Source organism: Chlorocebus sabaeus, chromosome 19 (genome assembly GCF_047675955.1).
Source record: "Chlorocebus sabaeus isolate Y175 chromosome 19, mChlSab1.0.hap1, whole genome shotgun sequence".
Classification (NCBI taxonomy): domain Eukaryota; kingdom Metazoa; phylum Chordata; class Mammalia; order Primates; family Cercopithecidae; genus Chlorocebus; species Chlorocebus sabaeus.
Window position 1 is genome coordinate 5,986,117 of NC_132922.1, and position 18,555 is coordinate 6,004,671.

The following is an 18,555-nucleotide window of genomic DNA, read 5'->3' on the forward strand; positions in this document are numbered from 1 at the left end:
TTTTCTTCCACTTTCTTGAACATGTGAACCGTATTTGTATTTTTGCTGTTTTAATGTCCTTGTCTGGTAATCCCATTGTCTCTGTCATTTCTGGGTCTGTTTCTATTGACTGATTTTTCTTCTGGTTATGGATCATGTTTTCCTGCTTCTGTGCATTCCTTGCAATTTTTCTTTGGGAATTTTACATTCTCCATCATTGGATTTTACTGTATTTCTTTGAAAGAAGATGAACTTTGTTCTGTTCTGTATTAACTCATTTGCAAGCTGGCAGGTCCCTTTAAGGATTGCTTTAAATTATGTTAGAGAAGGTCTAGAACAGTCTTTAGCTCAGGGCTAACTTAGCTCCACTAATACGCTAATACCCTTCTGAGGACTCCACCCAATGCTCTGAATATTATAAAGTTAGGGGGGTGGGGGTGAGGGCAGAGTATGGGGTGGGGTGGGGGGTAGGGCAACGCTTACCATTCCCAGCCCTGTGTGAGCTCTGATCACTTTCTGCTCTACTGCTTTCCAGTGGTTGTGTTCTGTTCCTTTCATTTCCTCTCACATATAAACAGCTTAGCACTTAGCCAAAGGCTTGAGGAGAACCTTCTGCAGACCTCGGCACTCTGTGCAGTTCCTTCCTCTTTGGAACTCTGCCCCACAAATGTTCGCCACCTTACCATCCCCAGACCTTGAACTTCATTACTTCAATTCTGCAGGAGTGCTGGAGTCTGTTGGGCTTCTCCCTCCCTGCTCTGCAGCCTGGGAACTCCAGGTAGTAAGTGGGGGCAGCGCCAGGCCCGTTTCTCTCAGGAGTCACCGTCCTATGCTGTGTCCAATGTCTGCAAATTCCTAGCTTCATGTATCTTATCTACTTTTCTAGTGTAAGGCAGGATGGCAAATCTGTTCATGATTCTCCATCAGGGCAGGATGCAGAAGCCACCAATTTATTGCTTAGGGGTTTCTGGAGGCAGAGAGGTGGCCTCATGGCCTGGCTACAGTCCCTGTTACCCTCCAGAATGAGAACCCCTCTGGCTCCCATTCTGCCCCGTCACCAGGTGAGACCCGTGAACACTCGGGGGCGGGCAGCAGACAGGTGCAATTCCACTTCAATCCTCCACCTCATGTATGGACCTCAGCCTCTTCCCTGGGTTCCCAAGTTCAGCGATCCCTATCTTTATTAGAAAAATGAGCCACCCTGCAGAAATGCACCTATTTACCACTTGCAAAATGCATTGTTTCACTGGAAACAATGTGGCGGGCAAGGCAGGCTACCGTACCCACTTCATGGATAAGGAAAAGCGGCCCAGAGAAAGGGTTCCGTGCCTGCCCACAGCTGGCCTCGTGAGGAGGGGCCTCCATTCCAGCCTCCCACCTCTGGATGCAGGGTCCTCTCCCTGATCCTTCGAGTCCCCAGGTCATCAACGATGTAAACCTTCGCCAAGATGAAAATGAAAACGTAGCCCACGGCACACATTCTCATCAAAATAGAACACAGTGCCGGATGCAAACCAAGACAAACGCAGGCCCACCTGGGGTCAAAGCATTCGACTTGGTCTCCCTGGCCTTGCTGGGGCTGACAGTGATGTGAGTCTTTGGACTGAAACAGCTCTAAGATGCTGCTTTTCTCTCTCACTGCAAGGGAGCTCCTGACGTCCCCCGGGCCCTGCCAACCTCCTGATGCCCAGCCCTGGCTCTGAAGGTCTATGTTACCCCTGGGGGCCCCCAAGGAAGCCAGACTGGGCTCCTGCCTGCCCAGTGCCAGCTGGCCCTCACCTCCAGCTGATGCATCATCTGTGTTTGCACACTGCACATTAGTAAGTGTTAGGGTGAGGGACTTTCCTCTTGCCACCAGCCCCCATTGCCTTATGGGCTGAGCCACTGAGGTCTGCCTGTGACCCCTGGTCTGGCTTCAGGCTCTATGAAGCATGTGACCTTTCTGAAGGGTGATTCCATGACAACCAAAACCCTTACAAACAGTCACACTGTTTGATCCTGTGACTATGTCTAGGAATTCATCCCAAGGAAATGACTGGGGATGTGTATGCAAGAGCTGTGTTGTTTTTGTTTTCAGATGGAGTCTTGCTCTGTCACCAGGCTGGACTGCAGTGGTGCAATCTTGGCTCACTGCAACCTCCACCTCCAGAGTTCAAGCGATTCTCCTGCCTCAGCCTGCAGAGTAGCTGGGATTACAGGCATGCACCACCACGCCCAGCTAATTTTTGTATTTTTAGTAGAGACGGGGTTTCACCATGTTGGCCAGGTTGATCTCGATCTATTGACCTTGTGATCCGCCCGCCTCGGCCTCCCAAAGTGCTGGGATTATAGGCGTGAGCCACCGTGCTCGGCCTGTGCTTGGTTTTAACCCTTCAAATCAAGTGTCCCACACAGGGCCTGAGAGCCAGCAAACAGTACATACTTGGGGGAGTATGAGAAGCAGATTGTGGCAGTGCTCCCCGCACCTGGCACTGATCAGGAGTCGCACGGGAGTAGACTGTGGTGCCGTCAACAAGCGTCCCCTGGCCGGGCGCAGTGGCTCAAGCCTGTAATCCCAGCACTTTGGGAGGCCGAGACGGGCGGATCACGAAGTCAGGAGATCGAGACCATCCTGGCTAACACGGTGAAACCCCATCTCTACTAAAAAGTACAAAAAACTAGCCGGGCGAGGTGGCGGCGCCTGTAGTCCCAGCTACTCGGGAGGCTGAGGCAGGAGAATGGCTTAAACCCGGGAGGCAGAGCTTGCAGTGAGCTGAGATCTGGCCACTGCACTCCAGCCTGGGCGACAGAGCGAGACACTCCGTCTCAAAAAAAAAAAAAAAAAGAAAAAAAAAGCGTCCCCTTCCTCTCTGTGTCACCTTCATTTCCTGGAGGGCAGTCACCTCCCTGCCCCACTGACCCTGGGCTGGGCCATGTGCCCTGCTGTGGGACATGAGTAAACACAACATACACCAAGTCCAAGGAGACCGTGTAGTTTGGTGTGACCACTCTTATTCCAGTCCCCACCCGGAGAATGGCATGTCAAGAGGCTACTTCTTCAGCCTGGTGCCAAAATGAAGGTACACGGAGGGGGGCTGAGCCCCTGCTGGCCTGTCTACCTCCCAACCTGAGCAAGAAAGAAACACGCTGCAGCCCAGCGAGACTGTTTGTTATGCAGCATAATTAGCAAGAGCTGACTGGTGTGCACAGGAAGAGGGACACCCTGAGCCCAGGTCCGGTACTGCAGAGGAGGCACTTTAGGGATACCCAAAAGAGGAAGTTGGATTTGGAAATATCCAACTTCCAAATGTTGCTTGGAGCCACCCTGACAGCAGTCACAGGTCCCCAGCACCCTGTCTGGATCAACAGAATCTGACAGAAGCAACGGTTCAGTTTCTGGGCCAGGTCCTTCTCTCCTGTCCTAAAGAGCCTGACTCTTCCCACCTGTGATCTCGGGAACCTTTGCGCTGGAAGCCCCGAGCCACCCTGGATGAAACGCAGCTATCCTGGGAACATCATGCTGGGGACACTGCGGGCAGGTGCTCCAGCCAACAGTCCCCACTGAGGCCAGAGGTGCAGGATCATGAGGCATGTCTTGGATGATCCTGGCCAGCCACCAGCTGGACACCACCACGTGCCCTCTGCCAACGCCCCACGGGCAAACTCACCTGGCCGAGTTCTGCCCAAATTCCACAAACACCAGGAGCCATGTAACGTGGTTGCTGTTGGAAACTGCTAAGTCCTGAGAATCTGTGAAGCAGTAACAGGTAACGGAAGGCTCGGTCATGATGGAAAGGGCCCGACTGAAACCCACCGGGCTGAGAGTGAAGACTTTCCTCCACGTGTGTATCGTCTGCCTCATTTCCACCATCATTTCATGAGCCCAAGTTAGAGATCAGAGGACGACACTGGGAGAGGCAGGTGACCAGCTCAAGGTCCCATAACCGAGAGGTGGCACGGGGAGGCCAGCCCGGCCTGGGCTTCCATCTCTGCTCCTCCTGCTGGGCTCCACAGCCCCCTGCGAACGTCTCTCTGTCGGAAGATTTTCAGGTGAACATGGTATCGAGTGTGCTTTAGTTTTCTTCCAAGATTTACAGATGAATCCGCTGATCCACTTAAATGGTGATTAAAACTTTGGCCGCAGCCATAAGGCTTCTGCATATCCTAATCTCGATGGATGGTTTGGTTTCACGGCGACTTCACTTTTGCTGAAGCTTCACACTGGGGACACTGAGCAGCAATCCACAGCTCCCCGAGGCGCCGGGGGGCCTGGTGTGGGCTTCAGGAGGTCCTGCTGCTGCAGGAATACAGACCTGGTGCCCCGCCTCTTTCCCATCTTGGTTTCCACTCTGGGAGGGCGAAAGTGTCCTGGAGCCCACAGAGACAGTGTCCCTGGGAAGGGAGGAATGTGGCAGGCAGGTCCTTTTCTCCCAGGATGCGCCAAAGTTACAGGCTCTTTTCCTCCCCTCTGCCTCCTTAAGGAGCCAGACAGACCCTTCCAAGCCCTGGTCCTCCCTGCCCTTAGGAGCTAAATCACCACTGGCCAGTTTCCTTATCCTCTCCAGCCTCAGTTTCTCAAATGGAAAGCAGAGATGCTGGCGCTGTCTCTCCAGGGTCTGCAAATATTAAACGGCAAGGGAGGTGCAGGCTTTGCTGAGCTACAAGCCAACGGCACTGACGAAAATCGTCCCAATGCCAGGGGCTGAGCAGCCTCCCAGGCCGCACACAGGCGGTCCGTGTCACAGCTGAACAAATGGGCCCAGTGAGCTACAGGGACTTATCCGGGTTCACACAGCTGGACAGCCTGCATCCAGTGATTCCAAAGCCCGGGCTGGCTACTGTTCCCGGGGAGGGGCCTCACTGAGTCCTGCTGAACAGGCGGGACACTGCAGAGTTATGAGGAGAACGAGTTCCTGAAAGATCCCTTTGCCTACTGCTCTGTCTCTGCACTGTCCTTTAAAAGTAGACTCTCAAGCGGGGAATGGTGGCTCACGCCTACAATCCTGCACTTTGGGAGGCTGGGGTAGGTGGATCACTTGAGGTCAGGAACTCCAGACCAGCCTGGGCACTATGGAGAAACCCTGTTTCTACTACAAATACAAAAATTAAGGCCGGGCATGGTGGCTCACACCTGCAGTTCCAGTACTTTGGGAGGCCGACGCAGCAGATCACGAGGTCAGGAGTTTGAGACCAGCCTGACCAACATGGTGAAACCCCATCTCTGCTAAAAATGCAAAAATTAGCCAGGGATGGTGGCACGTGGCACATGCCTGTACTCCCAGCTACTCAGGAGGCTGAGGCAGGAGAATTGCTTGAACCCAGGAGGCGGAGGTTGCAGTGAGCCAAGATCGTGCCATCGCACTCCAGCCTGGATGACAGAGCAAGACTCCGTCTCAAAAAAAAAAATTAGCCAGGCATGGTGGCGCACTCCTGTAATCCCAGCTACTTGGGATGCTGAGGCAAGAGAATCATTCGAACCTGGGAGGTGGAGGTTGCAGTGAGCTGAGACTGCGCCACTGCACTCCAGCCTGGGAGACAGAACAAGACTCCATCTCAAAATAAATAAATTAATAATAAAATAAAAGACTCTCAGAGCAGGAAGAGACTCTGAGATCATCCAGCCCAACCTCTTTAGGCAGATGAGAAAACTGAGGTCTCCAAAGAGGAGAGACTTGCCCAGAGCTGCCGTGCTCCCAGCCAAGCGTGTTTTCCGCTGCCCGTGCATTTGAGGAGCACCCACATCTACGCTGAGGCTCTCACAGCAGAAGAACAGGGCCCTGGCATAAAATGACTACTCTCCATAGAGCAGCAACCCACAATTTGGGTTTCTCCTCCCCTGCCCATCCCCTACTTGCTGGCTCAGAGAGAGGCCTGTTCAATGGACTGACAGAGTCAGTGCTGTGCATAACAATGACCCCAGGGGACTCTGGTTGGCAGATGTGCTGTTTCCTGGCTGGGCGGGGATGCCCAGGGCGGCGGTGAATCGTATCATAGCACGTTCATCTCGTGCATCTCAATGTGTGCAGGCCAGGGTCAGGTCTCAGCAAGGATGCACAAACTGCATTAAACCCACACCATGAACTAAAGTTCCAAGATGCACGCTTGGCAGGAGGCCCCAGGAGCACAGAGCACAATTCGCTGGTCAGCACAGTGTGCTCTGCGGCCAATCACTCCCACCTCGTCCACCCACTGGAGGGCATCGGGGATTCTCAGCACATAATTCTTGCTTGTACCCTTCCCCTCGGGAGATGTGCTTAGAGTAATTCAGAGCATATTTTTTCTCTGGTTTTGCATGTGAGGAATGCACAAATAAGGAGAAATTGTGACTTTTTAAAAACAGTAAGGGGCTGGGTGCAGTGGCTCATTCCTGTAATCCCAGCACTTTGGGAGGTCAAGGTGGGTGGATCACCTGAGGTCAGGAATTCAGGACCAGCCTGGCCAACATGGTGAAACTCCATCTCTACCAAAAATACAAAACTTAGCCAGGTATGATGGCACGCGCCTGTAGTCCCAGCTACTCAGGAGGCTGGGGCAGGAGAATTGCTTGAACCAGGGAGGTGGATGTTGCAGTGAGCTGAGATCGTGCCATTGCACTCCAACGTGGGTGAAAGAGTGAGACTCTGTCTCAAAACAAACGAAAGAAAGAAAGAAAAAGAAAGAAAGAAAGAGAGAAAAAGAAAAGAAAAGAGAAGGGAAGGGGGAGGGAGGAATGGCAACCTGAAATTACAGTGATAGCGGGGAGTGCTGAGCAGGCGTGCCTCAGTTGGGCACCCAGGCTTTTCCCAACCCTCTTAGACGGTCATGCATCTTCTAAATGTAACATCTCCCCTCCCAATATTTGAAATGGGATGAATGGCTGCAGCTTGCATCAATGACCTGCAAAGTTCTCAGTCACAGAATCAGCCAGGGAGGTCCTGGATGCCCACGGAAATGGGCAGTGCATGTGAACAATCACAGTGACCACTGTGTACTGAGGACCTACTGTTCACCACATGCAATACTAAAGCCCACTCACTGTATCACTGTGCCCCCATTTTTATAGAGGACAAAACTGAGGCTCAGGAAAATTATTGTGTCTGGAGTCACACAGCCTAGGGTTGGCTAGAGTCAGGGTTCAAATTAAAATCTGACTTCAAAGTCCTCATTATACCTGGGTTCAAAAGACAAGCAGTGTGGCACACACCTGTAATCCCAGCTACTCAAGAGGCTGAGGCAGGAACATTACGTGGCCCTAAGAGTTTGAAAGAGCCTCGGCAACATAGTGAGATCCTGTCTCCAAAAAAAAAAAAAAAAAAAAAAAAAAAAAGGTACAGATCACATTCTTGTATTTAGAGTTAGGATGTGGTACGAGGTGGAGGTGCTGTGAGGTGAAAGGTGGCAACAAGGCACTGGAATCCTGTAGTCTCACATGTGCAGGGCTGCCTCGCTTTGTAGGTAGATGGGGAATGAGAAACTGCTTGGTATCCTTAGCGAGGTCAGACCCCAAAACTCTAACGGGGTAGAGGTTCTGGCAAGTCAGGTTGGCACGCATGGCTTAGAACCAGAGCCTATGGGAGGCCAGTGTCCCACCCTGGAGGCTGATTGCAAAGAGAAGGACATTATACTCTCCAGACAGCCACATGGTACAGGAGGCCGAAGAAGAGCATATCTCAAACACACAGGGAAAAAAAGACTAGAAAAACAGATACTTATCAGTTCTTTTCTAACGAAAGTGAGCCCTGGCTCAGTTAAAACCTTGGCTCTGGGAGATAAGCAAAAACTAAAAGGGCCACATGGTCCTCCTTGATAATAAGATCACCATCAGATCATGTTTCTTCCAGTGGCAAAGAAGGAGTGTTAGAGTGGGGTAGAAGACAACACCCAAAAGTTGTATTCTCTGAAGAGTTTGCAAGTCCCCAATCCTTCTTTTTTTCTTTTGAGACTGAGTCGCACTCTGTTGCCATGCTGGAGTGCAGTGGTGCAATCTTGGCTCACTGCAACCTTCGCCTCCTGGGTTCAAGTGATTCTCCTGCCTCAGCCTCCTGAGTAGCTGGGACTACAGGCGCCTGCCATCATGCCCAGCTAATTTTTTTGTATTTTTAGTAGAGATGGGGTTTCACCATGTTGGCCAGGATGGTCTCAATCTCTTGACCTTGTGATCCGCCCACCTGGGCCTCCCAAAGTGCTGGGACTACAGGCATGAGCCACTATGCCCAGCTCCACAATCCTTCTTAATTAGAACTAGATTGTTATAAATTAAGACATAAATTCTAATCCCTAAGGCAACAATTGAGAAAATAAATATATATATAGCAAAAGAAACAAAAAATTTAAATGGTATGCTACAAAGTATGTATTTAACACAAAAGAAGGTATTAATGAAGACATAAAGGAACAAAAAAGACATAAGACATACAGAAAACAAATAGCAAAATAGCAGATGTAACTCCTGCCTTATAAGTAATCACACTAAATAGAAATGGATTAAATAATAAAGAAGGTGGAATGGGGAAAAACATGACCTAATTATATGCCGCCTGCAAGAGACACATTTTAGCTCCAAAGACACAAATAGGTTGAAAGTAAACCTATTTTCAACCTAGATACAAAGATACAGTATGCAAACAGTAACTAAAAAGAGCTGTAATGGCTATATTAATATCGGACAAAATAGACTTTAACACAAAAATTGGTACTAGTGGCAAGGAAGGACATTTTTATCATCATGCAAGGATTCATAAGAAAGTAAGAATCATAAAAATTCATGCACCTAACAATACAGCCCCTAAACATATGAAGCCAAACCAGACAAAATTGAAGGGAGAAATAAATAATTTTAAAATAATACTGGAGACTTCAATCCCCTGCTTTCAATAATAAAAACAACTAGGCAGAAATTGACAGAGAAATAGAAGACTGAAAAACACTAAAAACCAAGTAGACTTAACTGACATTTATAGAGCACTCCACCCAACAATAATAGAATGTACATTTTTCTCATGTGCCCATTGAATATTCTCCAGGCTAGACCATACGTTATACCATATAACAAGCCTCCATAAATCTAAAGTTAAATCATACAAAGTTATCTAATTATAATAAAATAAAACTAAAAATCAATACAGATATGTGAAAATTTAACAACAGACTCCTAGAAACCAATGAATCAAAGAAAAAAATTACAAGAGAAATTAGAAAATATTTTAAGATTAAAATGGTGGAAATAATACACTAACAGATACACCTATTGCAGGACTTAAAAGAGAGAAATTTATAGCCATAAACGCTTACATTGCAAAATGAAAGATTCCAAAATAATAAACATTGCACCTTAAAAAACTGGAAAAAGAAAATGAACTAAATCTGACACAGGCAGAAGGAAGAAAATAGTAAAGATTAGAGTAGAAACAAATAGAAAATAGGAAAATTATAGAGAACATCATCAAAATCAAAAGTTGCCTCCTTGAAAAGATCAACAAATTGACAAGTTTTTAGCTAGACTGACCAAGAAAAAAAAGGGTGAAGATTCAAATTACTAAAATCAGGAATGAAAGAGGAAACATTACTAGTGACATTATACAAATAAAAGGATTATGAAGAACTACTATGAACAATTACGTGCCAACTAATTAGAAAACCTAGAGGAAACTAACAAATTCCTGGAAAGACACAAACTATCAAAATTGACTCAAGAAGAAATATAAAATATGAGTAAATACAACAAGCAAAGAGGTTACATTAGTAATTTTAAAACTTCCCACAAAGTAAAGCCTAAGATCAGATGGCTTCAGTGGTGAATTCTGTCAAATGTTTAACAAATTAACTCTAATACAGTGCAAATTATTCCAAAAATAGAAGAGGAGGAAACACTTCCCAACTCATTCTGAGGCCAGTATCACCAAAACCAGACAAAGATATTGTAAGACAAGAAAATGACAAACTAATATTTCTTATAAATACAAAATCCTCAACAAAATACAAGCAAAGCAAATCCAGTAATACATGAAAAATATTATACACCATGAACACAAATTATTTATCCCAGGAATACAAGGAATACATATAAAAATCAATCAATATAATACACCATATCAATAGTATAAAGGACAAAAGCCATGTGATTATCTCAACGGCGATAAAAGCATTTGACAAAACCTAACACCTTTACATGAACAAACAAACAAACCACTCAACAAACTAGAACCAGAAATGATGTTCCCAGCCTGGGCAACATAATGAGACCTTGTCTCTGCAAAACAAATTTAAAAATTAACCAGGTGTGGTGGCATATACCTATAGTACCAGCTACTTGGGAAACTGAGACAGGAGGATCACTGCAGCCCAGGAGTTTGAGGTTGCACTGATCTATATAATTGCACCACTGCACTCCAGCCTAGGCCACAGGGAGACTCTATCTCAAAATAAATAAACAAATAAATAAAAACTAAAAAAAGAAAAGAAAAGAAAAGAAAAAAGTTCTCTTTTTTTTTTTGAGGCAGAGTCTCGCTCTGTCTCAGAGGCTGGAGTGTAGTGGCGCCATCTCTGCTCACTGCAAGCTCCGCCCCCTGGGTTCACGCCACTCTCCTGCCTCAGCCTCCTGTAGCTGGGACTACAGGCGCCCGCCACCATGCCTGGCTAATTTTTTGTATTTTTTAGTAGAGACAGGGTTTCACCGTGATAGTCAGGATGGTCTCGATCTCCTGACCTTGTGATCCGCCCGCCTCGGCCTCCTGAAGTGCTGGGATTATAGGAGTGAGCCACCGCGCCCGACCAAAGAGATGTTTCTTAACCTGATAAAGGGCATCTATGAAAAGCACACAGCTAACATTATACTTAGTAGTGAAGGACTAACTGTTGATTCTTTTTTTTTTTTAATAGATACATAGTCTTGCTATGTTGCCCATACTAGTCTTGAACTCACGGCCTCAAGCAATCCTTCCACCTCAGTCTCCCAAATAGCTGGGATTATAGGTACATGCTGCTCAGCCCAGCTTAACTGCTGATTCTTAAGATCAGGAATAAGACAAGGATGTCTGCTGTCATTGTTTTTATTCAACAATGTATTGGAAGTTACAGTCAAGCATAATTAAGCAATAAAAGGCATTAGGTTGAAAAGGAAGAAGTAAAGCCACCTCTACTTTCAGATGACATGATCCTGGATATAGAAAATTCTAAAAAATCCACACACAAAAAAAATTAGAACTAATAAACAAGTTCAGTAGGGTTGCAGGACACAAGATCAATATATTTTAAAAATGTATTTCTAGAAACTAGCAATCAGTAAGAAAAAGATAGATTCAAAATTACATCGATGGCCAGGTATAGTGGCTCACGTCTCTAATCCCAACATTTTGGGAGGCCGATGCAGGCAGATCACCAGAGGTCAGGAGTTTGAGACCAGCCTGGCCAAGATGGTAAAACCCCATCTCTACTAAAAATACAAAATTAGCTCAGTGTGGTGGCTATAGGTGACTACACCTGTAGTCCCAGCTACTCGGGAGGCTGAGGCAGGAGAATCACTTGAACCCAGGAGGCAGAGGTTGTAGTGAGCCGAGATTGCACCACTGCACTCCAGCCTAGGCAACAGGGCAAGACTCTGTCTCAAAAAAAAAAAAAAAAAAAAAAATTACATTGACAACAGCATCACAAATTAAAAAAAAAAATTTTAACAAAAAAGTTTGAAAAACTGGTACAGTGAAAACTATAAAATACCATTGAAAAAAAGTTAAAAGACCTAAATAAATAGACATCCCATGTTCATGGATTGGAAGACTACTATTAAGATGGCAACACCCTCAAAATTGGTCTACACTCACAGCACAAGCCCTATGGAAATCCCAGCTGTCTTTTACAGAAATGAACAAGCTGATACTAAAATGAATATGGAAATTAAAGAGATACAGAATAGCCAAAACAATCTTGAAAAAAAAGTTGGAGGGCTCACACTTCCCAATTTCAAAACTTACTACAAAGCTACAGTAATCAAGATTGTGTGGTGCTGGCATAAAGATAAACATACAGATCAACAGACAAGAATTAGAGTGCCCAGAAATAAACTCTCATGTTTATGGCCAATAAACCCTCATGTTTATTGGTTTTTGACAAGGTACCAAGACAATTGAATGGGGAAAAGAAAACTATTTTCTTTTCTTTTTTTTGGAGACGGAGTTTTGCTCTTGTCACCCAGGCTGGAGTGCAATGGCATAATTTCGGCTCACTGCAACCTCCGCCTCCCAGATTCAAGTGATTCTCCTGTCTCAGCCCCCCGAGTAGCTGGGATTACAGGAGCCCGCCACCACGCCTAGCAAAATTTTTTGTATTATTAGTAGAGACATTAGTTTCACCATGTTGGTCAGGCTGGTCTCGAACTCCTGACCTCAGGTGATCGACCCGTCTCAGCCTACCAAAGTGCTGGGATTACAGGCATGAGCCACCCTGCCTGGCCAGGAAAAGTCTTTTCAAAAAATAGTGCTGTAACAACATGCAAAGAAGCAAATCAGACCTCACGTCACGACATATAGAAAAATCTACTCAAAACGTTATCAAAGACCCAAATCTAACAGCTAAATGGTAAAACTCTTGGAAGAAAATATAGGCATGAATTGTCATGGCCTTGGATTTGGCAATGATTTCTTAGATAAAACACCAAAAGCACAAGTGACAGAAGAAAAAAATAGATAAACTGGACTTCATCAAAATGTAACTTTTATGCTTCAGAAGATACCATCAAAAGGTGTAAAGACAACACATAGGATGGAAGAAAACACTGGCAAACCATACATCTGATAAGGGCCTAGGATCTAGCATATATCAACAAATCTTTACAACAATGAAAAGACAGTTGAAACAAAAAACAGGCAAAGGATCTAGTGAATATACATTTCTCCAAAGAAGGTAAACAAAGGGCCGATAAGTACATGAAAAGATTACATGAAAAGATGCTTAACAGCATTAGGCATCAGTGAAATGTGAAACAAAGCTATAATGAACTACACTTGACACCTACTAGGATGGCTATGATGAAAAATAAAAAACAGGCCAGGCTCGGTGGCTCATACCTGTAATCCCAGCATTTTGGGAGACCAAGATGGGTGGATTACCTGAGGTCAGGAGTTCGAGACCAGCCTGGTCAATATGGTGAAACCTCGTCTCTATTAAAAATACAAAAAAATTCGCTGGGCGTGGTGGCGCACGAATGTGTAGTCCCACATCCTCGGGAGCGCGAGACAGGAGAATCACTTGAATGCAGGACGTGGAGGTTGCAGTGAGCCAAGATCATGTCATTGCACTCCAGCCTGGGTGACAGAGCAAGACTTTGTCTCAAAAAACAACAAACAAACCAAAAAAATTAGCTGGGTATGGTGGCAGGTACCTGCAATCCCAGCTACTCAGGAGGCTGAGGCAGGAGAATCATCTGAACTGGAAGGCAGAGGTTGCAGTGAGCCAGACTGCGCCACTGCACTCCAGCCTGGGCGATGGAGCAAGACTCCACCTAAAAAAAGAAAAAAAGAAAAAAAAAAAAACAAAAAACAGTAACGGCCAGGTGCAGTGGCTCATGCTTGTAATCCCAGCATTTTGGGAAGCTGAGGCGGGTAGATCACCTGAGGTCAGGAGTTTGCGACCAGCCTGGCCAACAGGGCAAAACCCCGTCTCTACTAAAAATACAAAACTTAGCCAGGCGTGGTAGCATGCACCTGTAGTCCCAGTTACTCGGGAGGCTGAGACAGGAGAATCACTTGAACCCGGGAGGCAGAGGTTGCAGTGAGCAGAGATCACGCCGCTGCACTCCAGCCTGGGCAACAGAGCGAGAGTCCCTCTCAAAAAAAAAAAAGAAAAAAAATGCCAGAGCTCAGCCATGACCTGCTCCACCCAGGCCTAAGGACACCTCAAGCTCTGCCCTGTGCCCACCTCCCCCAGCTGCCCACACAGGCCTCAGGTTTCCATTTTTCCTCTTCAGGGATGGCAAGCAAAGACCTCCTGAATCTTTGACTTCCCTTTAATATATTAACTTAATTAGCTCATTCTAAGGTGATAGCTTTCTGCTGTATGCTTTTGAACTTAACTAGGCAAATTAACATTTGTGAACAGGATTCAGTTATGAATTTTAATGACTTTCATTCATTCACAGTCCAAACAAATTACATATCTAGTGCTTCCTTTAAAATGTTTATTGCCATTTTATTATAATCATTAGCAATGAAATCACGTATTAATTTAAAGAGGCAACTGCATGGATTCTCTCTCCAAGCGGCACGCGCAGTGTGGCCCATTGTCCCGAAAGCAGCTAAGGACCGGACTTTTACAGTTATAACTGGCCCTGGAGGGGGACGGACTATGGCAAGGTGACAGTTAAAGCCAACGGCCCTGCATTAGTACACTCTGAAAGGCACCTGCTCAGAATGCAGTATATCTCTTGGTGGCCTTCTAGGAGTTGAGGCCTACAGCCATGGCTAACCATTTTCCCACACTTCACTCAGGTAGATGGCTTTTGAAGTCTGTGAGCTGTGCTTGTTTTTTCTTTTTGTTTTTCTTTCTTTCTTTTTAAGGGGGAGTCTCTCTCTGTCTCCCGGGCTGGAGTGCAGTGGCAAAGTCTTGGCTCGCTGCAACCTCCGCCTCCCGGGTTCAAGCAATTCTCCTGCCTTAGCCTCCAGAGTAGCTGGGATTACAGGCGTGTGGCCCCAAGCCCGACAATTTTTTTTTTTTTTTTGTATTTTTAGTAGAGACGGGGGTTTCACCATACTGGCCAGACTGGTCTTGAACTCCTGACCTCAGGTGATCCACCCACCTCGGCCTCCCAAAGTGTTGGGATTACAGGTGTGAGCCACCACACCCGGCCTTTGTTTTTCCTTTTTAAAGTTTTGTTAGATGATAAGAAGAGAGAAGTGACTGAACAATAAAATAAGAGAGGAGAAAGGCGTGGCTGGAGTCTCCCAGCTAAGGACCCACCCCTAGGCCCCTGTGTGTCAGAGCACATGGAAGCAGTATCAGCCCAGCAGAGCCCCAGTAATGGGCTGGAGGCACAGGGCTTCAGGAACATGGGGAAAGCGGTCATCTGATGGCTGGAAAATCCTGGTGGCTCACACCTGTAATCCCAGTAGAAGGCCGAGGCAGGTGGATCACTTGAGGTCAGGAGTTCGAGACCAGCCTGGCCAACATCGTGAATCCCCGCCTGTACTAAAAATACAAAAAAATTAGCTGGGTGTGGTGGCGCGCGCCTGCAGTCCCAGCTAATCAGGAGGCTGAGGCAGGAGAATTGCTTAAATCCAGGAGGCAGAGGTTGCAGGGAGCCAAGATCCTGCCACTGCACTCCAGCCTGGGCGACAGAGTGAGACTCCATCTCAAAAAAAAAAAAAAGTCTCAAAAAAAAAAAAAATTCTGGTCTGCTGGCTCAGCCTGCTCAAGGGCTGAGTTCTCACCAGCGCCCCCAGGAGGAGCCTGAGGTCACTGCAGGTGTCTGCCCAGTCCAGCATTCCTGGGCCGCCCCTAAGGGGTGGTGGGAGCTGAAGAGTGGTTCATACCCGCACACTCTCACAAAGTCTGAAAAAGGAAAAGGAAGTACTATTTGGTAGTCAACTATGTGTTTCAGATATATTGGGGGTGAACATTCTATTTCAACATATACTGTCTTGCTCATTTACTGGCAAAGTGCTTACAAAATGTCTAAGTGACAACCCCTTGTGCGTGTGCCTAGCTGGGGAAGGCGAGGGTGAAACAGAGCTGTGCTGTGCAGTACAACTGTCAAAAGTCACATGCAATAGTTCTAATTCAAATTAGTTAAAATCAAATACAATTAGAAATTCAGCATCTGCACCAGCCGCACCAAGCACTGGCTACCATACTGGGCCGTGCAGTCCAGGTCCATCCTGACAGAGAGTTCCATCAGACAGTGCTGGTCTAGGGGCCCACACTGGGGCACCAACGGTCCTTTTTAGTGTGAGATGCCCACCCAGCTTCACATATGCACTCCAGGCCCAGCCCTCTCCTGGGCTCAAGCACCCTGGAAGCAACCTTCGCTGGTTCTGGAAACAAGATTGAGACACAATTCCCTCCCCCTAGACTCACAACCACCCACCACTCACTACCACCTGCTTTATTTTCATGTGGCCCCAGTAACCAATTACCGTCAACTCGGTAGCTTAAAACAACACAAATGGGCCAAGTGAGGTGGCTCACACCTATAATCCTGGCACTTTGGGAGGTCAAGGCAGGTGGATCACCTGAGGTCACGAGTTCAAGACCAGCCTGGCCAACATGGTGAAACCCCATCTCTATTAAAAATACACAAAAATTAGCCAGGCGTAGCGGTGGGCGCCTATAATCCCAGCTACTTGGGAGGCTGAGGCAAGAGAATCGCTTGAATCCGGGGAGCGGAAGTTGCAGTGAGCTGAGGTCATACCACTGCACTCCAGCCTGGGGGACAGAGTGAGACTCCGTCTCAAAAAAAAAAAAAGCAAAACAAACAAACAAACAAAACACCCAAATGTATTATCTCACATCCTGGAGGTGTCAGGAGTCAAAAAGGGGTTGACCCGACTGTGTTCCACCTGGAGGCTCCAGGGAGAATCCGTTCCTTGCCTTTTTCAGTTTCTAGAGGTACCTGAGTACCCTGGCTTCTGGCCCCGCACCTCTCTGCCTCTGCTTCTGCTGCCACATCTCCTCTGACTCTGACCCTCCTGTCTCTCTCTTGTAAAGATTCTGGCGATTGCTTTGGGCCCACCAGAGAACCCAGAATAACCCCCCATCCCAAGATCCTTCACTTAATCACTTCTGCAAAGCCCCTTTTGCCACGTAAGGTGACCTAATCACAGGTTCTGGGAATGAGGGCATGGACTTCATTGGGGTCCATGATTCTGCCTCCCTCCCTATTCTCCTGAGCTCCACCACTCTCAGCCAAGAAAGAAACAGGCAAGTCCCCAGGGCTGAATCCACTCCCCTCTAATCCCAGGAATGCCCTTGCCCACATGGCTCAGGAAGGGCGGGTGACCGACGCATCTCCTCCCCTGGCCCAGATGCCACCCAGAGCCTCCTCAGTTCTCAAAACCTTTCAAAATGTTTCAAAATCTACCCTGGGTGGCCAGGTGCAGTGGCTCACACCTGTAATCCTGGCACTTTGGGAGGCTAAGGTGAGTGGATCGCTTGAGGTCAGGAGTTCGAGACCAGCCAGGCAACATGACCAATCTCTCTCTCTACTAAAAATACAAAAAAAATAGCCAGACGTGGTGGCAGGTGCATGTAATCCCAGCTACTCAGGAGGCTGAGGCAGGAGAATAGCTTGAACCCAGGAGGCAGAGGTTGCAGTGAGCTGAGATGGAGCTACTGTACTCCAGCCTGAGAGGCAGAGCAAGACTCTGCTCCCGCCACCCCCAAAAAAAGATTGTATAACAGAAATAAGGAAACAAGCTGAGAGAAGAGGTGAGTTTGAGGTCATGCGGCTGATAAAGGGTATTAGGGAGGACAGATTACGCTGCAGTAACAAGGACCCCTAAATCTCAGGGGCTGAGTCCAGCACAAGCCTGTCTTCTCTATGCCTGTGTCCAGCCTGGGTGTTAGCAGCGTGCACGCTGATGCGGGGATCAGGGATGCAGAGTGACCAGGTGCCGTCTCTACCTCACCCAGGCCTGTACCTGACCATGAAGGGAGGCAGCTGCCCACTGGCTCCAGAAGTTTCTTCTGAGCACGACACGCCCCACATCCACACCTAAGCACATTCCGTGACCACGCCCTCCTTGAAGGTGGTGGGAAGTGTATGCCCAGAGGGCAGCAGTGACAGAAGCTGGGGTGGGAACCCCAGAGACCCCCATCTGCTATCCACTGCCGGTCCCCCCACCAGGGACAAAGCAGCGAGCACACCCCCACCCCCCCACCAGGCACCAAGCATCGAGCCGCAGCCTCAGTGAGGAGCTCAGGCTTTATCTTTCCTGCAGGATTAAGCTTGGCTGCTGGAGACAAAAGTCTGGGGAAAATGTCTCTGGACTCCGAAGCGCCCCACAGCTCCCAGGGCTCCAGGGCATAGGAGCAGGCACATCCCCGGCTCACTTACTATTGCAGACTGACGCCAAACTGCTGCGTGGGCAGCGGGGGCCGCGGGGGCGGCGTCTTGGTGGGAGGCGGCGTCCGGCCCTCGTGCAGGCTCTGGAGCTTCTCATCGTACCTGCAGACACAACAGAGGCTGGGCTCTCACCTGGCAGGGGCAGCTGGCATCCATGGAGGCGCTGGGTGGAGCGGGCTACCCCACAAACACCTGCAGGACACCTGGGCGTCCCCTCCCTCGGGGCGCACACGCCCTGCTGCCAGCTCACAGACGTTCACATTCACGCGGTCACAGTCCCCCACTGCTGCGGGCTATTCTTGCAACAGGCAGTAGCCCAGCCCCCAGCACGTGTCCATTCTCTCCTGCGACCCCTGGCCAGCGGGCCTACCCTGGCTGGCAGAGCGGCCTCACCCGCTTGCCATGCGGTCAGCCCCGAGGTGGGTGTGACCACCCTCAGCTCTCCTGAGTGTCTGAAACTAAGACAAACGCTGGCTTGTAATGCTAAAGGGGACTTGTCCCTTTTGTTAATTACTTTATCCCCAGTGTCTGGAAAGGGCTTGCTGCCTAGTAGATGTTCAGTTAAAATA

General features: G+C 47.9%; 1 protein-coding gene across 18 annotated transcripts in view; it reads right to left on the reverse strand.

Moving 5' to 3' along the window:
• Positions 1 to 18,555, reverse strand: part of ARHGAP8 (Rho GTPase activating protein 8) — a 91,828-nt gene that overhangs the window by 20,275 nt on the left and 52,998 nt on the right. For all 18 annotated transcript variants that reach the window (XM_038007340.2, XM_038007337.2, XM_038007335.2 and 15 more), the window contains one exon: positions 17,978 to 18,088. In XM_038007340.2, the coding sequence (XP_037863268.2) occupies positions 17,978 to 18,088 (111 nt within the window). The remainder of the gene's footprint in view (positions 1 to 17,977; positions 18,089 to 18,555) is intronic.